A 25,767-nucleotide genomic window follows, 5' to 3' on the forward strand; every position below is an offset into this window, starting at 1 on the left:
AATTATAGTAAGCTGATTACCGTAGAGATGGCTGGAGACACAGAGGATGAGATTCCAGGTAGGTTTAACACGTTTGTTTTATTATCGCTTAATTATTAAGTTAATAATTACATTCTTGTCTCCAGACAGCAACATCAAAGCATCGAAGCTATCAGTGTATCATGTGCATCTCTACCGGCAGTGTAACGTTAGATAATTAGGTAACGAAAAAACTAGCAAAAAAAAGAAGAGGAATTTAGGTAGAAAGTAATACTAATGTAAAAGAGATAATAAATAACAAATCATGAAAACACATTATAATACCCCAAGCCGTTTCGCTTTAGAGTAAATAGCTGTCATTTATTTCAAGCCGCTGAAAAGTAGCTTCTGTCCGTTGCTAGGGACAACCAAGCCACTCCCCCCCCCCCCCCTCTCTCTCTCTCTCTCTCCTATATTTAAAAATGCAACTTCTATACTATTGCAGTTACTTTTTAGATGCATTTAAGAACGAACAAACTTTTTAAAAAACTAATTGATTGATCAGAAAGTATGGTGGCTCAGTAGTTAGCACAGTTGTCTGGCATCTCTGGGGTTTGGGTTCATTTCCCCCCTCTGGTCTGTGTGCATGGAGTTTGCTCCCTGTGTTTGTTCTCCCCGTGCTTAGTGGGTTTCCTTTCGGTACTCCTATTTTCTCCTACAGACCAAAGACATGCAGATTAGGCTAATTAACTTTCCCAATTTGCCTGTAGCATGTGTGCGAATGTGTGTGCTCTGTGATGAATTGGCACCATATACATTGTGTACCCCGCCATGTCTCCTGGGACAGATTGGATATACCCTGATTGGTATAGGCGATGACTGAGTGAGCTAAGTGAGTGATCATAAATCTTAGCTAATTATTAAATTTAGATTTGATGTATTTATAAATTTGTAACTGTCCCAGAACTACTTGTGTTATTTAATTTTTTAACATTACATAAGAAGTGTTAAAAAATGGTTCAGGTTGGGAATGATGTTTGAAATGACATATTGTAAGGGGATTTACAGGAATTTAAAATCTGCAAAAAAAAAAATCTTTATGTTCATAAGTAAAAAAAATGTCATAATGAGTGCATTCCAGCAAAGCAGTGCTTTCTTTTAAGACAGTAACATCCAAACCTGTATTTGTCACATATAAATTACTGCACAGTGTAACCGGAGTGCAAAGTCAGTCATGATACAGTGCCCCTGGGGCAAATAGGGTTAATGGGGCTTGCTTAAAAGCTAAACAACAGCAACCTGGTGGAGCTGGGGCTCGAACCGCCAACTTTAGATAAACCACATGTGCATAAGTGTGAAGGCCTTCTGCTAAATTTGGCTGTTAAGATTTTTTTCTTACGCCATGTGAGAAACTGATGATGATTGTACAAGGAGACCAAAGTTAATGGGGTTGAGGTGAGGGCTCTGTGGAGGCCATGTGGGTTCTTGCATACTATTCTTGTTTTCATGATCCTTGCTTTGTACACAGGGGCTGGAATAGATTTGGAGCTCTACTGTGAGTTTCAGTGTTCACGATATAATATATTGTATGTTTACTGTACTGTAGTGCCAAAATTGTAATTGACTATTGAAAATATGGTTGTTGTTTTTTTTTTATGTATATACAGCGTTCATCCATAATATTGCATCGCAAAACATTATTCCCAGTATTGTTTATTCCATTGTATTATTCCTTGTGCTGTCTTGGACAGCTCTGGCTCCTCGGTCCAGTTAACTGTTTACCCTAACCCGACCCCTTCCATGGCTTGTTGCTTAGTTCTGCTGTTTTCCGGAGAGGCTTAACAGCCGCTCATTTACAAAGACACTGAAATGGGGCATTAGCAGGAAATAAAGGGAGTTTGACATATGAAAAAACAATTAATTATCTGAGGAGCATTTCAGCTTGGGCATTAACACACACACACACACAAACTGTTAACTTGATGAAGAATTAGTCCAATTTGGAATGTTTAACTGAAGATCTGTATCTGTATCCTTGCAGGTGTGTGAGTGTATAGGTGTTCCTATTAAAGAGAAGTAGCCAGTGATTATTTTATTAAAATAAGTGAATTAGTGTAGCTGTAAGGGCATACAGTAGAATGTGGTGTAGAATCAAAATAGTGATAAAAAACAGAAATAAATAAGATATAAAACAATTTCTTTCAGTGCATTTATTAAACCATTCAAAAATAAATATGGGGTGTTCGAGTCAAACTGGGACTTGTAACATTTCTTTAAAATGAATGAGTAAAAGTAATTAGCATTTACAGAAGACTTCAACCACAGTACAGTAATACGACTCTTATCTGCCGCAGTAACAGGTAAATAGTGTAAAACTTTAAAGAAGGCTGTGCGTCCATGAATGATGATCCAAGCTAAGGCAGTTCAGAGCAGTGAACATTCAGCTGGAAAAAACATCCTGGCCCTTTTCTGCTTTTGCAGGACAATGCACGACTTACACATTACAGAAACTCGGCTTCCATTTCCACATATTTGGGCCATTACAGTCTGATCATGGCTCCGGTGTACTGAGAAAACCTTTCTTCAAGCAGTAGTGAAACACTGGAATGAGTACATTAGTGTAGCAGAGGATTATATGGAGATATAAAGGGAAGTAACTCTCAGTTTAACTCTTGTACTGTAACTGTGTTCTGTTATTCTGCACAATTTAAAGTCCTGGTTTGACTTGAACACCCCTCATTAGTATTAAAAGAGGAAACTTCTCATAAGCCTGAGATGGTTGGCTGGAAGAATGCTTCATCGTTTCCTTGTTTTCTGATAGAAACGGGAGCCGTGTTCACATTTGGCAAGAGTAAATTTGCAGACAATGTTCCCAGCAAGTTCTGGTTGAAAAATGACGTCCCTTTAAAGCTAGCATGCGGAGATGAGCACACCGCACTAATTACAGGTACAGTATGATTAATTATGGCTGGCAGTCGAATGTGCTTTTTTTTAGACTTTATTGCCATTTGTTATACAGTAAATACATTTCAGTATTAGGAAGCAAACTGTACTTGTCTGTTTTTTTTTTCTCTCCTAATGTAGAGAATGGAAAATTGTTCATGTTTGGCAGTAATAACTGGGGACAGCTAGGCCTGGGAGAAAAGATCAGTGTGAACAAACCTACCTGTGTTAAAGGTAAGTGCACGCTTGTATTTAGCGGTTTGTGTCTGCTAAATAACATTACCATATACACACACACACACACACACACATCAAAGAGCCTACAGTCACCATCATTGTGTGTGTGCATGTGTTTTATAGACGCTTCAGAATGGTTTAAATGTGTCTTTTGAAACTAACATTCAACTGTATAATTTCTTCAAGCCTTAAAAGCTGAAAAAGTCAAGCTCGTTGCTTGTGGAAGAACTCATACGCTTGTTTACACATGTAAGTGTTTTATACTTCATTCAGATTAATACATCAGTACAGCAGTACATTATGCAGGTCGTATAGACCCTTCACACCTACACATCCATGCAGTTATCTCATCAGCCAATCTTCTCCTGGGACTTCTGGGCTCTGTACTGCATGGTATAGAAAAGAACAGCAGTGGGTCAGCAGACTGAAACACTATGTCGATGAGTGAGATTAGAGGAGAATGACCAGAATGGTCTAAGTTGACAGGGAGTCACTCAAAGAATCTAAGGGCAAAGAATCTGAGTCCAACGTGGGCTGTGCCCACCCAAATGGAACAGGTGACAAATGGGAAATCATTTTTAGTCATTTTTATTATTATTATTATATATTTTTTTTATCTTCAGTTGTCCAGTTTAGAGATACTGTCTTGGCTGAAAGCAGAGTAAACCAAATACCATGCCAGGGTTCTGTCATTAAGATCATACTTTTTCCCTATACTGACGTTTGATTTGAGTCCAGTATCTGTAAAATTTTATGCATTGTGCTTCTGCGACCTGATTGGCTGGTTGGATAACTGCAGAAATAAACAAGGTACAGGTATTCCTATTCAAATGGACATTAAGCAATATATGGGTTAGGTCATACTGTATGTATATGTTACCGCGTGGGCATTTGTGTCACATTTGTAAACACGTTTGTAATCACAATCCCAAAACACTTACATTATTATTTGCGAGAGAGTGGTGTGACATCTTATTTGTGTGCAGCATGCGGTAACCTGTACGCAGCAGGTGGGAATAATGACGGCCAGCTCGGTCTTGGAGACTTTGAGGAAAGAACGTCGTTCCAGCTGGTGGAGTTCTTTACCAAAAGTGAACCAATCAAAATGCTCGCAGCTGGTTCCAACACATCGGCTGCTATTACACGTAAGATAATTAAATCCTGAAGTCAGCAGCAGTGATGCAACCTAAACTAATGAGCATAAGCCCATGTGACATAGTTGGAATAGTTTGATTCATTTTATTTAATATCGAAGAAGCCACTATTTACCCTGCAGAGTTGAGCAGAGAAATGCAGTAAGTCTCATTAACAAAAATACAATTCAAGTTAACTTCTAATTAGATGAGATCTAGTTAAATTCTTGAAAATTGCGACTTATCTCAAATTCAAGTCAAGCCCAACAACACACTTTCCTGTTACAATATTGTAAACAGTTTGAGTACATGACATGCAGAATAAATTCTGACAGTATATTTGAACTCTTAAATAAATAAACTTAAAAAAAAAAAACCTCAACAAATAAATATAAATTGTATTTTAAATCTATTCTGGAGTCAGTGTTGCGATACTTGAATTGCCACACAGAATCACAACACATACCTGAATCAATTTGCACCACATCTCGACTAGAAATATGTTTTAATATCTATATATTATAAATGTGCCCAGTGTCAAATAGGTTCAGTATAAATAAATAAATATGTATCAACTTTCAACATGTCACCTCTGAAGCCCATGGCCATGCCGTTATTCAGTTATTTAGCCCAGGATAAGACACTTCTGACATTATATCTGATTCAGGAGTAGCTTGATTCTAATATTTCGATAGTTCCTTTTCCTGATGGCGTCTGTGCATGGTGGTTCTTGATGCACTGACTCCAGCTTCGCTTCACTCCATGTGAATCAGTCAACTTTCCATTAATCTGCTTCAATACAGCACAGCCAGGACTTTTGATGACGACTTCCTGTGTTTTATTCTCCTTGTGGAGTTTATTAAACCAAAAAACAAAAACCTCCAGGATAATCAAATTTACTGAAATGCACTGTAGTGTACTGATGAATTTATTTATTGAAAAATAATATTGATGACAATTTTTGTCTTATTGCATATGTTAATGTAATTGATTTCTATTTAAAAATTGTAAAACTCAATGTATTTTATATACAAAGTGTTCCTCTAGTTATACCAATTATTTTGTATTAAATATATTTAAAGCTTGCAGAATGCCTTTGTCAGTCTATTGAGATCTTTCTTTTTTACTTTTTTGTTGATTTCCTCTAGAGGATGGGAAGCTGTATGTTTGGGGCGATAACACAGAAGGGCAGATTGGTTTGGGAAAGGAGGAAGGGACTTCAACTCCACGTGAACTTCACATAGGGAGACGTGTGATGTGGATTTCCTGTGGTTATTACCACTCTGCTTTTGTAACGGGTAAAGTCAATTCAAGTCAGTTCAATTCCGTTTTATTAGTATAGCAAAGGACGTTGGCGCAAAGGAGCTTTACAGAAAAAAATAAGGATATAAATTGCAACATGTAAGGAAAAATTGTAAATTCTAACTATCAGTTTGTCCCTGATGAGCAAGCCAAGGGTGACGGTCACAAGAAAAAACTTCCAGACATGAGGAGAGGAAGAAACCTTGAGAGAAACGAGACTAAAGAGGGAACCCATCCTCATTTGGGTGACAGAAAATAGCGAGACCATAAATCAATCCCTGCTGTATCTGTGTGCTGTGAGGCTAAGAGTTCAATTCATTAACAGGAAATGTGTTTTAGTTAATATAAGCTATATAAACTCACACTCACATACTCACGTACTTGATCATGACTGACAATAAAAAAAAAAAAAAAAGAGTTTGTGCAGCAGTTAGTTTTCAACACCATTTTCTGCATAGATGCTTTTTGTATTACTAGTAACGTTTATTGAAAATTATAACCCAATGCAATACATTTCTAGAAACACTCTCCACATCAGCTGTCAGTAACAGATCAAAAAGAATAAATAAAGAGAGGTGGTGAGGGAATTATAGTTTATAGCTTTTGTAATGTAAACAGTAGAAAAGTTTGACATATTGTTGTATTCATTATTTACTTAAAATGGTAATTGTTAGCAAATTACTGCAATAACATTTTCTCAATCAATGATTATTTTACTATGACAACATTGTATTTTTTTCTTACTTAATATTTGTGGAAAAGCACAGTTCAGGCTTTTTACTGTTCTGTTTCTGTGACTTATGATCCATTATTGCTATGATAATTTCCCTGGCCTTCGCTGACTTATGGAGCACAACATGATGCATCATTAACTTGAATGAATGAACTATACAGGTTCTACTGCAGCTCGTTGCTAAGTAACAGTTGTATTGTACGTTCCAGAGGACGGAGCGCTATTCACTTTTGGAGAGCGAGACAGTGGGAAACTGGGATTGTCCACAGCACAGGTACCTAATCACAAAGTGCCTCAGCAAGTGGAGGGCATCTGTGAAAAGGTGCTGCAGGTGGCATGTGGAGGAGGCCACACGCTGGCACTCACAGGTATTACAACTGTAGTGATGCAAAGAAAAGAAAAATGGGTCACTGTAAAGAAATCTATCTTTTTTCTGGAGCTGTGACTAAAACGTCCTTGGTTTAAAAATGTAATTATCTGAAACAGTATTTTAGTGAATGTCTTCTGTAAACGTCATCTATTAATTGATGCATGTGTAACTTATTTTTTTTGTGTATTGTTATTTATTGCACGGTGTACTTTTTTGTGTCTGTTTGTTTGTGACTGAACACAGAGAAATACCTGTATTCCTTTGGCCTGGGACAGTTTGGCCAGCTAGGTCATGGCACCTTCACCTTTGAGTCCAGTGTGCCAAGAGTGGTGGAACATTTCCGCAAGGGAAGAGTAAAGCACATAGCATGTGGAGAGAATCACAGTGCTGTTCTCACAGGTACTCCAAATGCTGTACAACTTACTGTTTAACTTTTTTGTTTAACTTCTAAGCCGTGTGCTGCTACATTCTGTATATGCTACATCTGGAACATTTCTACTTTTTAACATTGTGCTTTATAAGCAATTACTATTTTTTGTACACTTTAACCCTTTAATGATATTAAATGTTTGTATCTTTTTCTTTAACACCAGCTCTGTCAGTAGTGCTGGCTGTATAAATAGGTTTATATTATTACACTTGTTCTAATATAATTTTGTTTCTATAGTAACAACTGACCTCATACAGTCTGCATAATGACTTAACGCTTGCAGTAAACAAAAAACACCTACAATAAACCCTGTAGTAGCATCGCTTAGCAGTGACAGGCAAAACACGGACGCACACAGAGACAAAGATGCCAGTTAACATTCCTCAGTTGGGCTCTTTTTTATTTTATTTACAAAAATGCAGGAAAGGGTGGAGAGGAAATGAGAGGAAGCCTGGTTTAAGAGTGCTGGACAATCTGTTTTTGATGTGGCAGTGTTTTTTTTTTTTTTCTTTTTTTGTTAGGCAAGGGCTACTCGAAGAAGCACAGGCTTTTCCCAGAGTACTGTACATACCTGTGTGAGAGCCTGTCTGCATTTCCCCGGTAGACCACCGCACAATGTTTTTATTATGTGAAAACAGAAATCCTGCAACGAGAGAAACCGCCAGGCTACACAAACATTGGGCATTTGGTATCTTTGGCATTTGCCATCCATTCAATGGGGCATGATTTACAACCAGAGTAAAAAGTCTGCCAAAGAAAGTACTACAGGCTCACTGTGTGGCTAGGTCTACTTGTTCCATGGCAGCACAGCGTTTCTATTAGTGTACAAAAGCAAATGTCCTTCTTTGTCAACAGTCTGGGAAAGCAGGGAGCCCAAGACCGTGTGCGAGGTTAAAGAGCGAATAAAGTCTGGGCCCGTATTTACTAATCATCTCAGAGTGACAAATCGCTCCTAGGTGGACAAAATTTCTTAGAGTGATGCACATTTGGTCCTACTTTTAGGAGTAGGAGTAAAAGTAATTTATCAATATTTCTTAAACTATGAAATCACTCCTACCTCAATCAGAATTTTGGAGAGCTCCAGAGATTTCCTAATTGCTTAGGAGTTGCGAGAAAATCCTTTATATATGTAATTTTATTACTTAATTTTTAATTATGTATATTAAATATAAATAATTTGACAGTGTACACAACTTTTTCAAGATCACATTATAAGTTGAAATTTCTGTTTTTCACACTCCTAACGGATACATGCAGCAAATTAACCACAATCAACTAGCATTGATGGTTTCCCAAAATGTTGTCTACTCTTTTTATCTTTAGAGGTAAAAGTTAAACAGAATTTACCTTTAATTATTACTTGCCATTTTAATACCACCTCTGCAGGCAAAGGGATCTCATCTTCACTCCAGTTTAGATTTTTATACAGTCTTGCACAGCTATAATATGGGGGCTTGAAACTATTGGTTGGAGTGGTCTAAAAAGGATAACGCCATGCAGTTGAATCATGCATCTATGAGTTTTGTTAAGGTGCATAAAGCTTTTACACAACAACTGCTGATTTTACCATTTTGTTTTCCACAGTCTAAAACAACAAAAAACTTTCCTAGGAGCAGTCCTACTCTTTGCTGAAAGTAAGAGTAGAAAACTTTATAAATAACTTTTATGTCTTACTGAGGTAGGAGTGTTTTTAGCCCTAAATTAACTTTCAGCATGATTCCTATGAGTGATTATGAGACGCTTAGTCCTGGGTTTTTTTAGCACCAACTTTGTTTCATTTAATCCTCCCCTGATTTGTGTTCATCCGTACGTGTTTAATCCAGTAGTCCAGTGCAAAGGTTTTTTATTTTCTGATGGCAAAAAAATAAAACAAAGAAATTTTATTTACGGCTACAAGAAATGTACAGTATGTGTGGTTATTTAACAAAAATTGTCAGAAATATTTCTGCTTAGATATTTCATAATCTCAAAATTATATTAGATTAAAAGATTGCATATCTTCCTAAATATGATCGAATTTTGTAGGTAAATAGTGAAATAGAAGTTTGTTTTGATTATTTTACATATAAATTGTTAATATAGTTCTGGAACCAGAATCATGCTGCAATATCTTAACAATTTAAAATAATGTATTTTTTCAGGTTTATGTCTTTTCATGTAAAATCTAAATTAACCAAGTTTCATCTGAATGACAATTAAGATTATTGAAAGATTTGAATTCAAAAAAGTTACGAACACTCTAGACATACTGCAAAAGGGCATGAAATGTATTTAGCAAATGTGTTTCTTTTTATCTGATAAAAATATAAATGTATATGCATACTTACAAAAAATGAAGCATGGATCAGGAGATACGAAGCCTATTTATTGGCCCTAAATATATGTACAGAACATACGTGCAGTTTTATATGTTTTTACATTGAAAAATATATTGGTTATTTGTAGAAATATAATGTAATAATATATATGGAGTGAATACCTTTATTCTAATTGAAGCCTGGTCATTTTAGAGAGTGGATTTCTCTACACGTTTGGTGACGGCCGCCATGGGAAACTGGCTCTAGGAGAGGAGTACTTCGCCAACCAGTTCAAACCAACCCTGTGTCCACGATTCCTCAATAATAATGTGCAGGCTGTACGTTTCATAATCTATTCTTATTCATTCCATAAGCTATTTCATTAAAATACATCAAACACGTCCTCCTTTTTTGGTGTCTGTGTTGTTTTTAGGTTACATGTGGTGGTTGTCACATGCTAGTGTTGGCTAAACCTCGGCACAGAAGGTCAGAAGATGTGATCCTTGAGGACGATGATGTAACTGAAGACCATCTGCAGAAGCTGCTCAGGGAGGCGGAGTCTCGACACAGCCTGAACAGAAATCTGTCAGCTCGGGACAGACGCAGAGAGCGGGTGAGTCAGTTAGAACTTATCTTACTATAATGATTACAGTGATAGTGAATAGAAACTGTAAGAAATTGTTAAACTTATAGAGTATTGCATGGGAAGGTTGAGTAGTTGTTTGAAGGTAGATGTTGGGAACCCAAGCTAAAATATTCCAGTTCCAGTGCTTGTTTGTGAATGTTTAAAATAGCACACATACAAAGCACATGATTATATGCGCACATTATTAAGCATTATATATATATATAAAAACATGAAAAATGACATGGCTTTTTTTCAGTTAAACCATTTCACTTATAGAGGCAATTATGTATATAAATCAATTTTATCCAAAAACTACACATACACATTTTTAAATCGATCTACATATATCGGAAGGCCCACGATCGATTCCCAGCCAGTGCCCAAACCCCAGCCACTGGACGCAGTGCCGGTCCCAAGCCCGGATAAAATGGGAGTGTTGCGTCAGAAATGGCATCGGGCGTAAATCCTGTGCCAAGTTGTAGAGTATACTGGGTATTCCGCTGTGGCGACCCCTTGTCGGGAGCAGCCGAAAGACCAACAATGATCTACATATATTAAAAGTGTACATTGAAAAAAGAAAAAAATATTTGGTAGTTGTAAGATGAGTAGTAGAACACATCAAGATGATTTTGGGAATTTTTGTTTTAATGCCGTTCTCACAGGTATATTTGGCTTTGTTTTATCACAATCGACCCGCCAGAGGAGAAGATGTGCAACCTTGAAATTTAAATAGAAAACGCCTTTATACTATTAAAAAAATCGACCTTGAAAAAATCATTAGTTAAAATTAAAATTTAACAGCTAGCACTGTACATTTTTAAATACATGCTTATGAACGCGCAATTAAAAGCTACTTAATAAAAACGATCTTGCATCTTTATTCCGCGCACTTCATGGTAACATGAAAAATTTTAGTCCAATCCAAAATTCAACAGATGGTGTTGTACATTTTTTATAATGATCATGAGTGTGGAATTAAATTCCACTCGAATGAAGTTGAAGGCACATCTAGTATACAGTTTTTTTTATTCCAATTTTTTTTTGTTAATGTTCAACAGTAATTACTGAATTATTATCATTAGTAGTAGTAAAAGTAGTACAGTAGTAGTATCATTCATACATGTCATAAGCCTGAATTTGGGATTGGTGCTATGGCTAATAAACACATTGTCTCCTTCTTTTTTCGGAGCGTTATATAAGCAGTTTGGGGTGATGTTCCAGACTCTTCCACCTCTTAGTTCGGGTCACCTCAATATGTCTCTGCCTGCTTCCAGTCAGACTTTACCTTCACAACTAAACAAGAGAACTATGAATGGTTTCCAGAGGAATGGCCTTCTCAGCAGCACTGGTAATAAACACTTTTGTTTTATTGATTACATTTGTTAATACTGATATGTTTAAATTGTTTTGTGTATTTTATGTGTGTTTTTTATAGGCAAGGTCAAAGAGGAACATGAAGTATGTAGGAAGACTCCTGTTAAAAACTATGAAGATAATGAAAGTGTGAAAGATTTGGGAGAAACCACTGATTTATTAAATTTAGTAAGTACAAAAAGTTACAAATATTTTTATTATAAATACATTTCCTTATTTAATCCTGATCACTAAATAATAAACAGGATATGAGTTTATATTTTAAACAATGAATACTATAGAATACAGATTAATAACTATAGGACAATGGCCATAATATACTGAGATAAATATTCTTATCTTTAGCAGGCCATGTGCAGTGTGTTTGCATTAATAGACCTGATTATATGTAATAATTAAAGTACTGTATTATTAAGAGAAAATGTCGGTTTTTCATATTCTTTTCCTCTCTGCTTTAAAAGACTCATGTAATGAAGCTGGATCCTGGTGAGAAGACTATTACTTTGTCTCCTGTTCAGAAGGTAAGCAGTCTAAAGTGATGTTTATAATGATAAATATACAGTACATAAAGGAATAATGATGCTTTGCATAATTCAATTCAACAATCCATCTTCATCTACATAGAGAGTATTTTATATCAGTGTAACAGTGCGAAGAAAGCCCACAATAATAAAAACATATTGGTAGGCTTAGTGGTATAATGTGGATTGTGTAAAGCTGCTTTGCGACAATGACAATTGTTAAATTGTATATTTATTTTCGCTATACAAAAATAAATTAAAAATTGAATTGAATTAAAGACTAAACATTGATGTTGGTCTACAGTGAGAAAGAAAAGTGATATAATCATCCTTCCTCATATTCTCCACAAGTGAGTCAGGTTGTGTAGCAGACCAGGAATGATACAGCGTTCAATTACTCATTACATCAAAAAAGTAAAGTTACTTTGTAACACTCAACACTGGTGAGCACACAGATAAGCTTATTTTTTACCACTTGAACATTTAGTATAGACGTTTGGATGTATGGTTTTTATGTAAAAACTAAAACTTTACGCTTTGTAATTTACACCCTAGTTTCCGGTATGTTCTGGTAGTTTCTGGTAGGTTCCGGTTTGCTGGGGAGAAATGGAGTAGTCACTGTCCGTTGTTATGGAATGGTCCTAATTTGCTTGGAACCAGATTCTCTAAATTTTCATTCTATAACGTTTAGCTTTAATCACATAACCAATTGTGGTGGCCAGTTCATGTGTGAAAACGATTCCTCTTGCTCCAAGAACCACAGAAAAACTCCATAGATGACCTGATAACCTGGTTATTCAGTATATTCAGGTCGTTTTTCCAACTACATTTCTTCCATAGAGTTGATGGTTCAGACTATACTTCCAGTTTTTGATAATGTGTTGGAGGATTCTTAACACAGTTGTAGTAATTTCAGATATCCTTAGTTGTTTTCTTTGCTTGATGTAGCCTATCAATTTGAACCTTCTGAAATGGTGACTTGTTTTGTATAATAAGCTGTAATGAAAGCTCTCTATATCTGTCGCTCTAAATCTACAGTACAGTATACAGTATATATCTATCTACAGTATCTATAGATAGATATCTATCTATCTATGAAGAGTACATACTTTATACATGTATATGTTTTTAGGTATATATAATATATACTAAAAATTACACTTTAACACATTGTAAATCACCCTACAGTTTTGTTTTGCTTTGTTTTTGTTAAACATCATCTTTGTGTTTATTCTGCACTCTTCCTTCTTGCACTGCATGTTCACTTGATTTTCACTCTTTCATTTTCCCTTCTGTTTTCCGGTGCTCGAACAGAAGAAGGTTAAAGCTGGGGAAAAGTGCAGTAAGGTCATGGAGCAGTTTATACAAGACCCTGCCACTGATAAAGGGTGGGCAGGGCCCAGTTCATACAAGGCCTTGCCTACTGAGTTTCGAAGAAGTCAAAGTGGCAACTCTCAGTTTCCCAGCATTCCACAACAAAGTTCTCAGAGTGGCGACAGTGATAAAGGAAATTTTTTAAAAGAGCGTAGGCTTAAAAGGCATAGAGTTAGGAAACAGAGAGCTAAAACAGAGAGCCAGCCAAAGTCAATGCCTAAACCTGACTTGCAAAGCCAGGTAATTGAGATTAAGCCTAAAGGTAAACCCCAGCCAAGTCACGAGGACTTATTCGGGTCTGAGGTAAATGTACATTCCAATAAAGTAAAACATGCTGAAACTGAGACTGAGGATGAATTTTATAAATCTGAAGAAATGCATAAACATTTTAGACAAGATGATTTCTACACAGCAGGATACAAAACAAGGTCAGTTGACAAAAGACAGCAACAAGCCATTGAGAAAAGGAGGCAGGAGTTGCCTAGAGAGTTGTCTACTGAAATCACACAGGTCAAACACATACCTGCTCAATCTGAAAGCAAGCTAGTGAAAGTGAAACGCAAACCAGTACTTGTGCAAAGCAAATCACTGGATAGTACCACTGAGCATGATGTAAATACATGGGATGACAATACTAGTAGTGAACTGAATAATCAAGCACAGACAAAAACCAAGAAGACCCAGTCTACCGAACGTGAGCACAACGTGGACACACAAAAGAAAACTAAAGGGCTTGTGCTTGACTTTGAAGCAGTAGGCACTTCAACAGACAGTGTGAGGTCAAAATTAGCGGACACACTGCCCAGTTCTCTCAAGGGGGTGACGTCACTAATAGAGGAGCTCCCAACTGAAAGTCCTGTGCGTCTTCTAAAAAAAGTAGCCTCCAGTCAGTTCCTGTCCCGCGCAACATCTATTACCTCCTCACAGACCAGTAGTTCAAACTCAAATGCTCACTCGATCAGTGACGATCCTGAGAGGAAAGTTAGCAAAAGGACAGCGGTTATGATTAATGTAATGCCTGTGCCAGTAGCTTCAGATGAGGAAACTGGGAGCAGTCTGTCTCAGTTTTCTGAGCAGAAAATTGAAGATAAAAAAAGAGAATATAGGAGTTGTGATACTAGTCAGTTATCACAGGAAGAAGGTCAGGATAAGGAGAGTAGAGGGATAGGAATGACAGACAGTGAGAGATTAGCAAAAGGAGGGGAGAAGAGCAGAAAGATCCAGATGACAGATCAAGATGACACAACTTGGAGAGTGTCGAGTGAAGAGGAGGACAGGGAAGGAGAGGAGAAAGAGGCAAAAAGTAAGACTGAGACAGAGCAAAGAAAGGGAGGAGAGACAGAGCCTGAGGAAGATAGGAGCAGTCATGTTAATAAGGAAAGAGAGGGCGAAGATTTAAGTGAGACCCAGAATTCAGTGCAAGAAGAGGAAGAAAGCATAAAGAGCTATGCTGAGGAAGAGGACCGTAAAGAATCAAATGGACAGATGCAAAGCCAGAGCAGTGAGCCAGAAGAGGACAAAAGTGAAGAAGAGAGTAAAAGTTTAAGACCTGAAAGTGTTAGTGAAACCACAGAGGATCATGTTGAGGGAGATAAGAGTGAAGAGGAAGAAGCAGCAACAGAAGAAAATATTAGTTTTGAAGAAGAGGAGGGATCTGCTGGAAAAGAGAAATGTGAGACAGAGAATGAAGAGGAGAGTGGAAATGAAATTGAGGCAGAGAGGGGCAGTAAGGAAGAAGAACATGAGAGTGGAATGGATGAGCAGGAAAGTGAGGAAGAAGAGGAGAGTGAGGAAGGGGACCAGAGTGAAGTAGAAAATGTAGAGAGTGAGGAAGAAGAGGAGGTGAGCAGAAAGAATAAGAGTGAGGATGAAGATAAAGAAGATGATGAAGAGGAAGAGAGTGAGGATGAAGAGGATGAGAGTGAGGATGAAGAGGATGAGAGTGAGGATGAAGAGGATGAGAGTGAGGATGAAGAGGATGAGAGTGAGGATGAAGAGGATGAGGAGGAGAGTAAAAATGAAGAGGAAGAGAGTGAAGCAGGAAAAGAAGAGAGTGAGGATGAAGAGGAGGATGGTGAGGATAAGGAAGAGAGTGGGGATGAAGAGGAAGAGAGTGAAGCAGGAAAAGAAGAGAGTGAGGATGAAGAGGAGGATGGTGAGGATAAGGAAGAGAGTGGGGATGAAGAGGAAGAGAGTGAAGCAGGAAAGGAAGAGAGTGGGGATGAAGATGAGGATAGTGATGATAGAGAGGAAGAGAGTGAGAATAAAGAGGAAGAGAGTGAAGCAGAAAAGGAAGAGACTGGGGATGAAGAGGAGGATAGTGAGAATGAGGAAGATAGTGAGGATGTAGAGGAGGACAGTGAAGATGCAGAGGAGGAAAGTGAAACAGAGAAGGAGGAGAATGAGGAAGAAGAGGAAGCAGGTGAAAAGAAGGAGGAGAGTGAAACAGAAAAGGAGGAGAGTGAGGAAGAAGAGGATGAGAGTGGGGAGGAAGTTGGGGGGGAAGAGAGTGAAGCAGAAAAGGAAGAGGGTGAAGAAGAAGAAGAAGAGGAAAGTGAAGAAAGAAATAAAGAGGAAGAGGGAGTTGAAAAAGAAACAGAAACTGAAGAAGAGGAAAATGAGAGTGGTAGAGAAGAAGAAAGTGAGGATAATGACGTAGAGGAATCGGAGCAGGAAAATAAAGATAAAGAGAGTAAAGGATGGAAACCAGAAAAGGACAGTGAAGATGATAAAGAGGAGGAGGAAGGAGATGAGCAAGCAGGAGAGGATAAGAATGAAGAAGAAGAAGATGACCAAGAGGCTACAAATGAAATAGAAGCTGCGGAAGAAGAGCCTAAGAAAAACCAAAAAGAAAACAGAAATCCTTTTATATCAAAGCAATCTAAATCAAAGCGAGAGGCCTCGAGGAGTGGAAAGGGTTCGGCTAGGAACCGGCGGTCAGACCCAGAGTCTCAGGAGCCTCGACAGTTCTGGGATGATGTTCTTCCTAAATACCTCAACTTAAAATAAATCCATCTGCCTTAATCTGAGTCAGTTTTATTCTCTGTGTGATGAACAGACTTTATTTCAGCACATTTCATTTTTCACATTCTTAGAATTTAAGTCTTAATGGAAAAAGAATAAAAAATCTTATTCTGCGAATGTCTGTAATCCCCAACAGCTGGTATTTCCTACAGTGTACGTCTTACTCATTTCTACACTTATCCTCTGTCCCATATCACTTCTTACATACCTCCTGATTGGACAGGATCGCTTGATAGGTCCATGTATTTATTCGATTTGTTTATTACTTTTTATATAATTATCATTTATTTTTAATTTGTCATATTATTTTTTTAAATGTCTTTGGTCTGTACTATTATTTTGTTCACATTCCTGCATGCAAATCATTTACTTTTTTTTTTTTTCTGTACAGTTTATTCATGTAAACATGTAATATGGGTCAGGGGTAGCTCAGTGGTTAAGGCATTGGACTACGGTTCGGAAGATCCCAGGTTCAAACCCCACAACCACCAAGTTGCCTTAATTCCCTTAATTGCTCAGATGTGTAATGAGATAAAAATGTAAGTCGCTCTGGATAAGAGGGTCTGCCAAATGCCCAAATGTAAATGTAAATATGCTTTGATATGTATTACTGTACCTGTATGTGAACACTATGCAATATTTTAAACAATGGATATTAATATATTAGTACTGAATGAATAAATGCTCTTAGAATGTGAGTGATATCGACTGTATGTTTGCAACGATGTTATAATTTAAAAATATTCAGCACTGCATTAATGAGGAAGTGGATTTCAGTTTGAGGTGAGAATTTCCCCCCTCAGCAGATAAACAAGTATAGATCCTCTTAGTATCTGCCACATTTATCTGTGTTTTTCTTAGTCTTGCGTGTGTGAGAGAGTCTTTCTCATGTAGCATGTGTTTTTGTAGAATTCCCCACTACATTTAAACAAATTTCCAAAATGTCCCTTGTCTCCTTGCTTTGCCGCCTTCCCATTAACGTCTTCATGTATTCCAGTGCTTTATGCCATCGTGCTCTTATCCTCTTCATTTCTGGTCCTTATCAGATCTCCAACCACAAGACCATGGAGTTCAGTGATGATGAGACAACTGGAGATGAAGAGCAGACAGAAGATGAAGAGGATGAGGAAAATGATGATTTGGAACAGGAGATTGATGAAGAGGAGCAATGTGAAAAAGATGAAAGCAAGGAGGATCCAATGAAACAAACAAATCAGCAAGAGATCTGTGTTATCCAGCCAACACCCCAGGTGATCTCAACGCTTAGATATGAAATAGGAGGGGCGTTCAAGTCAAACTTATGATGAATTTTTTTGGTGAATGAAGGCATAAAACATTTACAGAAGACTTCAAGCAGAGTACGATGATGAGACTTCGTAGAAACATTTGAATGATGCAAACGTATGTGTGTTGATTCCAGCAGAGGTGGCTCAAAGCCCATTGCAGTCATGTTAACTAGTTCAGGTCCTTAGTTCCTGTGAACATTTAGTGAGTGTAACGCCTGATCCTTGAAGATCGATGGTTAACTTGTCGTCAACTTGTCTCTTGGAACTGTACACACAATCATTCTCCAACACCACTTGCACATTATAGGAACTCACCTGGGAGTCATTGCCTCATCCCCTGTACATTCCTGATCTCACTCTAAGCTGTTTCCACATGATTGGGCCATTAATGCAGTTCCTGGTAGGCCGCATTTTAAACATGAAGCAGGCAGTCCAATCATTGCTCAAATATTCTATCTTAATCTTATCCAGGAACTTGTGAAACACTGGGATAAGTGCATTAGTATAGCAGAAGATTATATAGAGAAATAAAGAGAGATTTTACTCTCTATTGTTATTCTGCAATTTAAAATCCCGGTTTGACTTGAATGTCCCTTGTAGTTTCTGTCGATTTAATCACATCACGTGAAGTAGTAGAACTCTCTTCTGGAAATGTGACAACACTTTTATCTAAAAAAAAAAATTAAAAAGTGTAAATCTTATCCTTGGTTTGAAATAAGCTGAAATTGACTCCATTATACAGGAACTAATTCCTACAGGCACTGGTTTAAGGTCAAGTACACAGACTGTATTGGAAATATTTGAAATACAAAGTCTAAATGAATCATTTGGTGATGGCACACACACATCGGTTCATATTATTGCACAATAAACTTGGCATGGTAAAGTAGTCACTATACTACCCTAAAGAAATCATAATTACTGGATCTGTTTGTTGTAGGTAAAGAACGATGTAGAAGAGGCAACTGTGCATGATGAACAAGTCAAGGGTAAGTGTCAGGATTTCACATACATTTTATTGTGACAGTACTTGGTGTGGTGGGAGTGCACAGTATACTGGAGTACTGGCTTAGCGTTAGATGTAATGATTGTTCTCTATGTTCTCCCTGTATGTTCTGCGGTTTCCTCCCACATCACACAAAACCTGTCAGTAGGTGAATCAGCTACTTGAAATTGTTTCTAGTTGTAAAGTAGGGAGTGAATAAGTGTGCACAAGATAAAGCGAAATGAATAAATGTGTACTGTTTCACCTCCTACCGTTTTAGAAGCGATTTTCTTACATACCTGATGGAGGACTTTTGTCTGAACTGTCTCTGAAACACAGCCATTCTTTCTTATTGCCTCTTATCAAGGCTGTCTGGGGTTTTATCTGCAGACAGCAGTGCACCTAAAAGAACTTCAAATATTTTATTTTAAAAGCAAAGACAAATTTGATTTGATTTAATTTAGTTAATTTTTAGCATTTAATATGGCAATATGATACTTTAACTTATTTCATTAAGTTATTTTTGAAGGCCTGTGTATATTTTGTGCTTTTGTTAGTATGCTTGATTAGCTTTATTTATTTAGGTGTGCCAGTATTCAGCACGTGTAATTCGAATGTTTGTAGATTCTCAGGATAAAGGCTCTTCTTGTCCACTTACTGAGAAGAAACTAGACCAAAGTGAAGCCAAGCAGGAGAGACCAAAACGCTTATTTGGATCAAACAGCAAGGTATTTAAATAAAGTGTACAGACAAACTATAAATTATTATCTAAAATAAAAGGAGTATGATGATGATGATGTTAGGATATGTTAGCATTTTAGGTTGGTAAAATGTTGCAGTTCTTCTCTAATCCTACAGGGGGTGTGCGTTACACTAGTCACACACTGGTAGGCAGCACAGCATTTTGGGTGGTAGAAGCAAATTGTTTGCTAAGTTTGTTTAGAATTATAACAAAATCTGAAAAAAATTTATAGCAAATTGTTAAAAATTTATAGGATCATAATACTTACAGAATCGCAATACAAATACGAAACAGCATCTAGGTATCGAGATCATTTTGTATAGGTGATCCCTTGTGATTTCCATCCCTAATCCTTTGTCTATCCCAGCGACACACTGAGTAATCACGGGTGTCTGTGAGGTGGTGCTTAGCTAGTGTTTTGTAGCCCTGTGAATGTACAGGAAGCACAGGTTAGCCTTCCCCCTTCTCAGTCAGTAGGTGAAATACTGTATGACATGACTAGCTTGTGAGAATCAGCAGGTGTCCTGCTAATTGATGTGTTCTTCTTTGTTGCTGCTATTGTATGCCTTCAGATCTCTCTTTTCAAAAGGCAGTCTTTCACCCAAAAGGAGAAAGCCAAAGCCCCAGTAGAGGAGAGAAGCCCCGCTGAGAAAGCCATCAGCTCAGACAGTGGAGATGTAGGGCAGAGCCACAGTGCTGAAGCCTCTGACTCTCGGCGTCTCCGATCCCGCTCAGCCACTTGCACTCTACTCTGACTCCGCCCGAAACCAGCGACTTCTGTTTCTGCTTCCGAAGAATGTTTCCACTAGTATTAAAGGAAGGAAAACACAAAACCTAAAAGTGTTTGCTCAGATTTGGACTGGGAACTTGCAGAGCCTTTTGTTTTTGTTTTAGACAACAAAAGCTGATCATGAATTTGTGGATACCTGGATTAAAAACAACAGCCATAATGTGCCTTGGAAAGTGAAATCTACACTTTATCAATCAATACTGACATTTAATGCAACAAATTTGAAATATTTTCCAAAGCGCTCTGGATAGCCATGTACTGTACATTCTTTGTGATGTTGTTTTTATTGTGTTTTTTGTGTCATGTGGTTGCATTTTGTGATTATTTTATGCCTCATAGTGGCTTAGCTGTGTGGAAAATCTATCATAAAATGTATCTAAACAAAACTACAACTATTTATTTCTTATATAAAAATAGTAACGCACCTGTGCACTTTTGGATGATTTTGAACATTTCATCATGTCAGATATTTTTTTCTTATTCTTTCACATATTGTATGAAATAAGTAAAGTAGTGTAAGTTCAGTAAATTTAGCCTGCAATTCTCGTTCTTTAAATTTCAGCTCTGATGAGTTTATGAATTTTTTTTTTTCTTCTGGTTTACCTTAAACTACTGATGCTTTATGCTTTGAGTCATGGACAAATGAACCTGCTTCCTGAGACCCTGGAGTTTTCTGCTTCCATATTTACAGGTTGGTTGATTGGATTGATGGTTGATTGGTTGATCCTCTAGTGTGCAAGGCTTTGTCCTGTACACCTCCTTCTTTGCGCAGCCCCACAGGAAAAAAAAAATCACATGGACTGAGATCTGGAATTCTTGGAGGCCATTCATGAGATTTTATGAAATTTGTATTAGAAATATTATTACCAATTATATAAACATATTGTTACAAATTTTAAATGCCTAATTACTTTTCACCTCCCTGTATATATGGAAAGATTTGGTAGGTAATCTAGTAACCTACATGGAAGCATACAGTCTTATGATAAATAACAGATTTTGGTGATTTTTTATTGAAAAGATGTTAACACAGTCTCTCTTGGAAATGGAAAAAAAGCAGAATATTTTCAGCAAACATTAATGCATAGTTACTTATTATGCTAAAAATTGAACAAAAATAAAGTAAAAAAAAAACATTATTATGGCACTGTGCAAAAGTTTGGGCACCCTACATAATCAGTACTTAGTACCACCTCCTCTGGCAGATATCACAGCTTGCAAACGCTTGTTATAGCCAGCTAAAAGTCATTCCATTCTTGTACTTGGGATTTTCTCCTATTCTTTCTTGCAAAAGCCTTCTATTTCTGTAATATTCTTTGGACCAAAGAATATTACAGAAATAGAAGGCTCCACAAGACTTCTGAAGGCGGGCTGTGGTAGCTGACACCAAAACGTTTACACCACAAAACATTATCTTGTTGCTACTGGCTTGTCCTCTTCCCTGACCATTCACTTGATATAAAAAAGAAAAAACATGATTTGTCAGACCAGGTCACTTTATACCACACCTCCACTGTCCTTTTTTCCTGATGCACTGTGTTCTGACACACTTATATCATATCCATAATTTATTTTTAATTTTTTTTTTTTTACTTTTCAGCAATTTTTTGCTACAGTAGCTTTTTTGTTGGGTTGGGAAAAAATGGGTTAAGATGAGCTTGGCAAATGCATCAGTGAGCCCTGGGGGCCCATGACTCTACAATCTCGCCTTTAGTCTACGTGCATAGAGTTGCTCCATGCTTGGCAGGTTTCCCTTTTGGTACATTTTTCCTCCCACAGTCATGAAAGATGTGTTGTAGGCTGACTGGTGTTTCTTGTTTACTTGGAATGGCCATCACAGTCCCCTGATTCGAACATCATTGAAAATTTGTGGTTAGATCTTAAAAGATTACCTAATAGAAACCTTCTAGGCTAATAGAAACCCATTTCTATTAACACTGAGCAGAATAAAGAATTTAACAGCGCTGCGGTGTAGTTATGGATGACTATCGCTAGATGGCAACACCAAAACACTGAACCACTCGGTGAAACATAATAGAGCTCTGCGCATGCGCACTATTTCACGCATGCGCTACTACTTGCCAACTGGGTGCCGAATCCCGGATAGAGACAGTCCCTTCTTGTTGTCTTCACACTTATTTTTCTGGGGTTTTTTTTTTTTACAAAGAATATAATGGAGGAGTTCAATTCCGGAGATGAGGTATTATATAAACTTCTTATTATTGTGTTGACTGATTGGCAGAGAACAAATATATTTCCACATACAAAGCCCGGTGTCCGCAAACAGATGACGTCGTGAAGATAAATTTGCTAAATAATTAGTTCGTTTAATAAGATGAAGTTGTCGGGTGTGAGGAGTTACAGCGCGGTCAATGAGGTGATCTTTAAGTGAGAAGTGTTTTTGTGAGGAATTCCGTTGCAGTCATGTAGAATAGAGATTTCCGGGTGTGGCTGAATGATGTTCCTATGGACACCGTTTGTTACTTTAAGGAAGCGCTGGGTGATTCAACAAAGCTCAATCTCTTACCATTAGACCCCTTATAACCCTGATCTCTTAGCTCTCCACGTTCAAGTCAAACTGGGACTTGTTTTTTGCAGAATAACAAAACAAATTTATGAGAGTAAAATCTCCCTTTATTTCTCTATATAATCCTCTGCTACACTAATGCACTTATCCCAATGTTCCACTAATGCTTGGATACCATAAAGGTAGAAAGTTTTCCCAGAAAGCTTCCCATCTATATGTCTGGCCTCCCAGAAATTCATTTAATGCCCCTTTCTTATAATAATAATAATAATAATAATAATAACAATAAAAAAAGAACAGCCTGGATTTATCAGGCATTGGACAGTGCACAATCTCACACCTGAACACCACAGGAACTCGGCTGGAACTTATTGCCACATCCCTCGTACAGTCCTGACCTTGCTCCAAGCCATGTCCACATTTTTGGCCTATTAAAGGAGTTCCTGGAAGGCCAGCATTTCAGACAGCACATTTGAGTACTGAGAACTTTCTACCTCAGCGGTGGCTCAGTCGGTTAAGGCTGTGGGTTACTGGTTTACTGATTGGAAGGTTAGGGGTTCGAGCCCCAGCATCGCCAAGTTGCCACTGTTGAGCCCTTGAGCAAGGCCCTTAACCCTATATGCTCCAGGGGCACTGTAAGCTAGTTTCCTAATTGGGATATGCAAGAAGACATTTCACTGTGTTGTAAAGTACATGTGACAAATAATTAAATATTCTTATTCTTCTTGATGGTATCCAAGCACAAGTGAAATTGGATAAAATAATATTTTATGCAATCAGCAAGCATGAGAGTTCAGCCAAACAAAATTTTGCATATTTAAGTTTCTTAAAAATATACTTTTTTAAACTCCCTCAAGATGGTTGCTCTAATTCATGTGAACTTTGCTATGGATAATCTACAGCCTGTAATTTAAAATATAGAGACAGGCCAAGGAGTGTAAAAGTTGGCACTGTGTTTTCACACCTACATCCGTTAGAATGGAAAATCCCTTAAATAAATTTAGCAGGGTATTCGTAATTATTATTTATTTTCAAGTTTTTCATTTTAAATATGTACTGTGGCTGTAATTACATCCACATTTTAGTTAGGAAGTTTCCCTTGTTGTAAAAATTTGGAAAAACCCTGCACTAGTCTGCATTGTTTAAACTGATAAATCTATAGTGTAAAGTAAAGACATGTATTAGTGATTGTACAGGAATAGTGTGGGAGTGTATTCAGTTCTGATATAAACAAGTTTATGTTTTCAGTTTTTATGTTCTCTTTTATTTATTTTTTTTTTCAGGTTGGATTCAGTCCTGATGATGCAAGTAATGCAGTTAAAGAGGTAACACACATCACTAATAAAAAAAAAAAAATTGGATTCATCATGCACTCTGACTTAAATGCTTTATTATGTGTCAGATTGCAGGTCTGAAGCATTAACAGTTTGTTTTTAAATTAACATTTCATTTATGTGTGTGTTTTGGACAGTGCATCGAGGGTGTAATCGGAGGCGTGGACTACAGCCAAAACAAAGTGAACCAGTGGACAGCGAGCATTGTAGAGCACTCTCTCACTCAGCTGGTTAAACAGGGGAAAGCTTACAAGTACATCGGTAATGACGTTATCATTTTTGTATGGTTTAAACATTTAGTGTAAACATAGCCATAGTTCTAAACTGTGTGTGTGTGTTTAGTTAACTGCGCTATAATGCAGAAGAGTGGTGCAGGACTCCACACCGCCAACTCCTGTTACTGGGACACCACCACTGATGGTAAGCAGAGAAATCTGTACCGTTAATCCTGAGTATTTCTACCTCTTAAATTGTTTATGGCAATAAAAGTCTAGAAAAGGAGTAGACAGCTGCATTTTCATGCAAAGCAACAGATTTGTAATGAAGTAGTTTGAGCTATAGATGTATCCAGAGTATGATAGGATATCGCAGTCATGGTAAATTAATTTTTCATCACCACAAAGTCAGCCAGCTTGATGCTCACTGGTTTGGCTAAAATAGACTCAATAACAACAGCCAAAAAAAAAAGGTGTATAATCAATTGTGTCAACATCAAGCAGAGTAAATATCACGGTTAAATGCATCCATGTTTAATAAACTCTCGTTGTGTAAACTAACTGGATTCTCCTGCAGAAAGCTTTGTGTTAAACTGAGTAGACTCTCTTGCCTTAGCAAAAAAGAGAGGGATGGAATTAATCCAAAGCGATGTGAAAGACTCAGTGCCAGTTATCGCAAACGCTAGAGAGCCAAGAATGGCACAACCAGTTATTAGGTTTAGGAAGTACTAGACACAGGGCTAGGTAGGTTTGGACATATTTTTTTTTCATTTTGTATTTTCTATATTAAAATGTGTTTGATGACGTCAATCATTTAAGTGTGCAACACATGGCAAAAAAAAGAAAGGCAAATACTTTTTCACGGGACTGTATTTCTCTTTAACAGCACAAAGTGTTATGTTCCTCTTATGCTATAAGATGTTACCTGTGTTAACTTTTTTCGTCCAATTAATGACATACAGAGTACTTCTCCATATTACAAATATTTATGGATGGATGGATGGAATATTTTATAAATATGTAGTAAGGTAGAAAAAATTGCAAATCTCAGTGCCACAAATCCAGTTGTACTCTGAAGACATTTGTATCGGCGAGTGACAATTGTAATCATGCCTCTTTTTTTTCTTTTTCAGGAAGCTGCACGGTCAGATGGGAAAACCGGACCATGTATTGTGTCGTTAGTGTGTTTGCTGTTGCTTTATGAATCAAGCCCATGCCACCACACGATCGTCACACATGTGCACTCACATACACACACACACACACACACACACACACACACACACATATATATATATATAAATACAGTCAGCAGGTGGCACCAGGAACTTATTTCAGCCTAATGAAGAAGAGTGTTATTAAAGCCCGGGGTTGCTGGGCTTAGGCTTGTGTGTCTGAGTTCACAGTACTTTAATATTTTAAAATAAATGCTTGTGTTTGCCATTCCGGATTTTTAACTTCTAAATGATTTTTTTTCTTTGTGTAGCAGGACTGTAAATGCGTAGTAAATTAGTAAACAAATGTGTTTGTTGAAATTGAATAAAATTCAGGGTTGTATAACTGA

The 25,767-nt window shown here is 37.3% G+C and overlaps 3 protein-coding genes across 3 annotated transcripts; all 3 read left to right on the plus strand.

Moving 5' to 3' along the window:
• The first annotated feature begins 7 nt into the window (after positions 1–7).
• On the plus strand, positions 8–20,656 carry rpgrb (retinitis pigmentosa GTPase regulator b). Its single transcript, XM_053492014.1, has 17 exons — positions 8–58; positions 2,780–2,905; positions 3,043–3,135; positions 3,325–3,387; positions 4,125–4,283; positions 5,420–5,569; positions 6,516–6,674; positions 6,920–7,075; positions 9,617–9,741; positions 9,837–10,016; positions 11,235–11,379; positions 11,467–11,573; positions 11,867–11,926; positions 17,371–17,574; positions 18,551–18,599; positions 19,220–19,323; positions 19,910–20,656. Exons 1-17 carry the CDS (start codon positions 28–30, stop codon positions 20,090–20,092), a joined length of 2,094 nt encoding a protein of 697 aa, XP_053347989.1. The 5' UTR covers positions 8–27; the 3' UTR covers positions 20,093–20,656.
• Positions 11,937–16,672, plus strand: LOC128518755 (uncharacterized). The gene has a single exon (XM_053492013.1). It carries the CDS (start codon positions 13,277–13,279, stop codon positions 16,307–16,309), a length of 3,033 nt encoding a protein of 1,010 aa, XP_053347988.1. The 5' UTR covers positions 11,937–13,276; the 3' UTR covers positions 16,310–16,672.
• A 1,534-nt stretch (positions 20,657–22,190) lies between the features above and the next one.
• On the plus strand, positions 22,191–25,767 carry dynlt3 (dynein light chain Tctex-type 3). The gene is made up of 5 exons (XM_053492663.1): positions 22,191–22,327; positions 23,938–23,979; positions 24,126–24,249; positions 24,331–24,408; positions 25,337–25,767. Exons 1-5 carry the CDS (start codon positions 22,301–22,303, stop codon positions 25,405–25,407), a joined length of 342 nt encoding a protein of 113 aa, XP_053348638.1. The 5' UTR covers positions 22,191–22,300; the 3' UTR covers positions 25,408–25,767.

This window comes from Clarias gariepinus, chromosome 3, assembly GCF_024256425.1.
Source record: "Clarias gariepinus isolate MV-2021 ecotype Netherlands chromosome 3, CGAR_prim_01v2, whole genome shotgun sequence".
Taxonomy (NCBI): domain Eukaryota; kingdom Metazoa; phylum Chordata; class Actinopteri; order Siluriformes; family Clariidae; genus Clarias; species Clarias gariepinus.

Bases quoted from the DNA above. Each gene is read 5' to 3' on its own strand.
- LOC128518755 (XM_053492013.1), top strand. From the start codon at position 13,277: ATGGAGCAGTTTATACAAGACCCTGCCACTGATAAAGGGTGGGCAGGG.
- rpgrb (XM_053492014.1), top strand. From the start codon at position 28: ATGGCTGGAGACACAGAGGATGAGATTCCAG. The intron at 3,388-4,124 runs GTAAGTGTTTTA...ATTTGTGTGCAG, and splicing joins TCATACGCTTGTTTACACAT to CATGCGGTAACCTGTACGCA. The intron at 11,927-17,370 runs GTAAGCAGTCTA...GGTCCTTATCAG, and splicing joins CTTTGTCTCCTGTTCAGAAG to ATCTCCAACCACAAGACCAT.
- dynlt3 (XM_053492663.1), top strand. From the start codon at position 22,301: ATGGAGGAGTTCAATTCCGGAGATGAG. The intron at 22,328-23,937 runs GTATTATATAAA...TTTTTTTTTCAG, and splicing joins AGTTCAATTCCGGAGATGAG to GTTGGATTCAGTCCTGATGA. The intron at 24,250-24,330 runs GTAATGACGTTA...GTGTGTGTTTAG, and splicing joins GAAAGCTTACAAGTACATCG to TTAACTGCGCTATAATGCAG.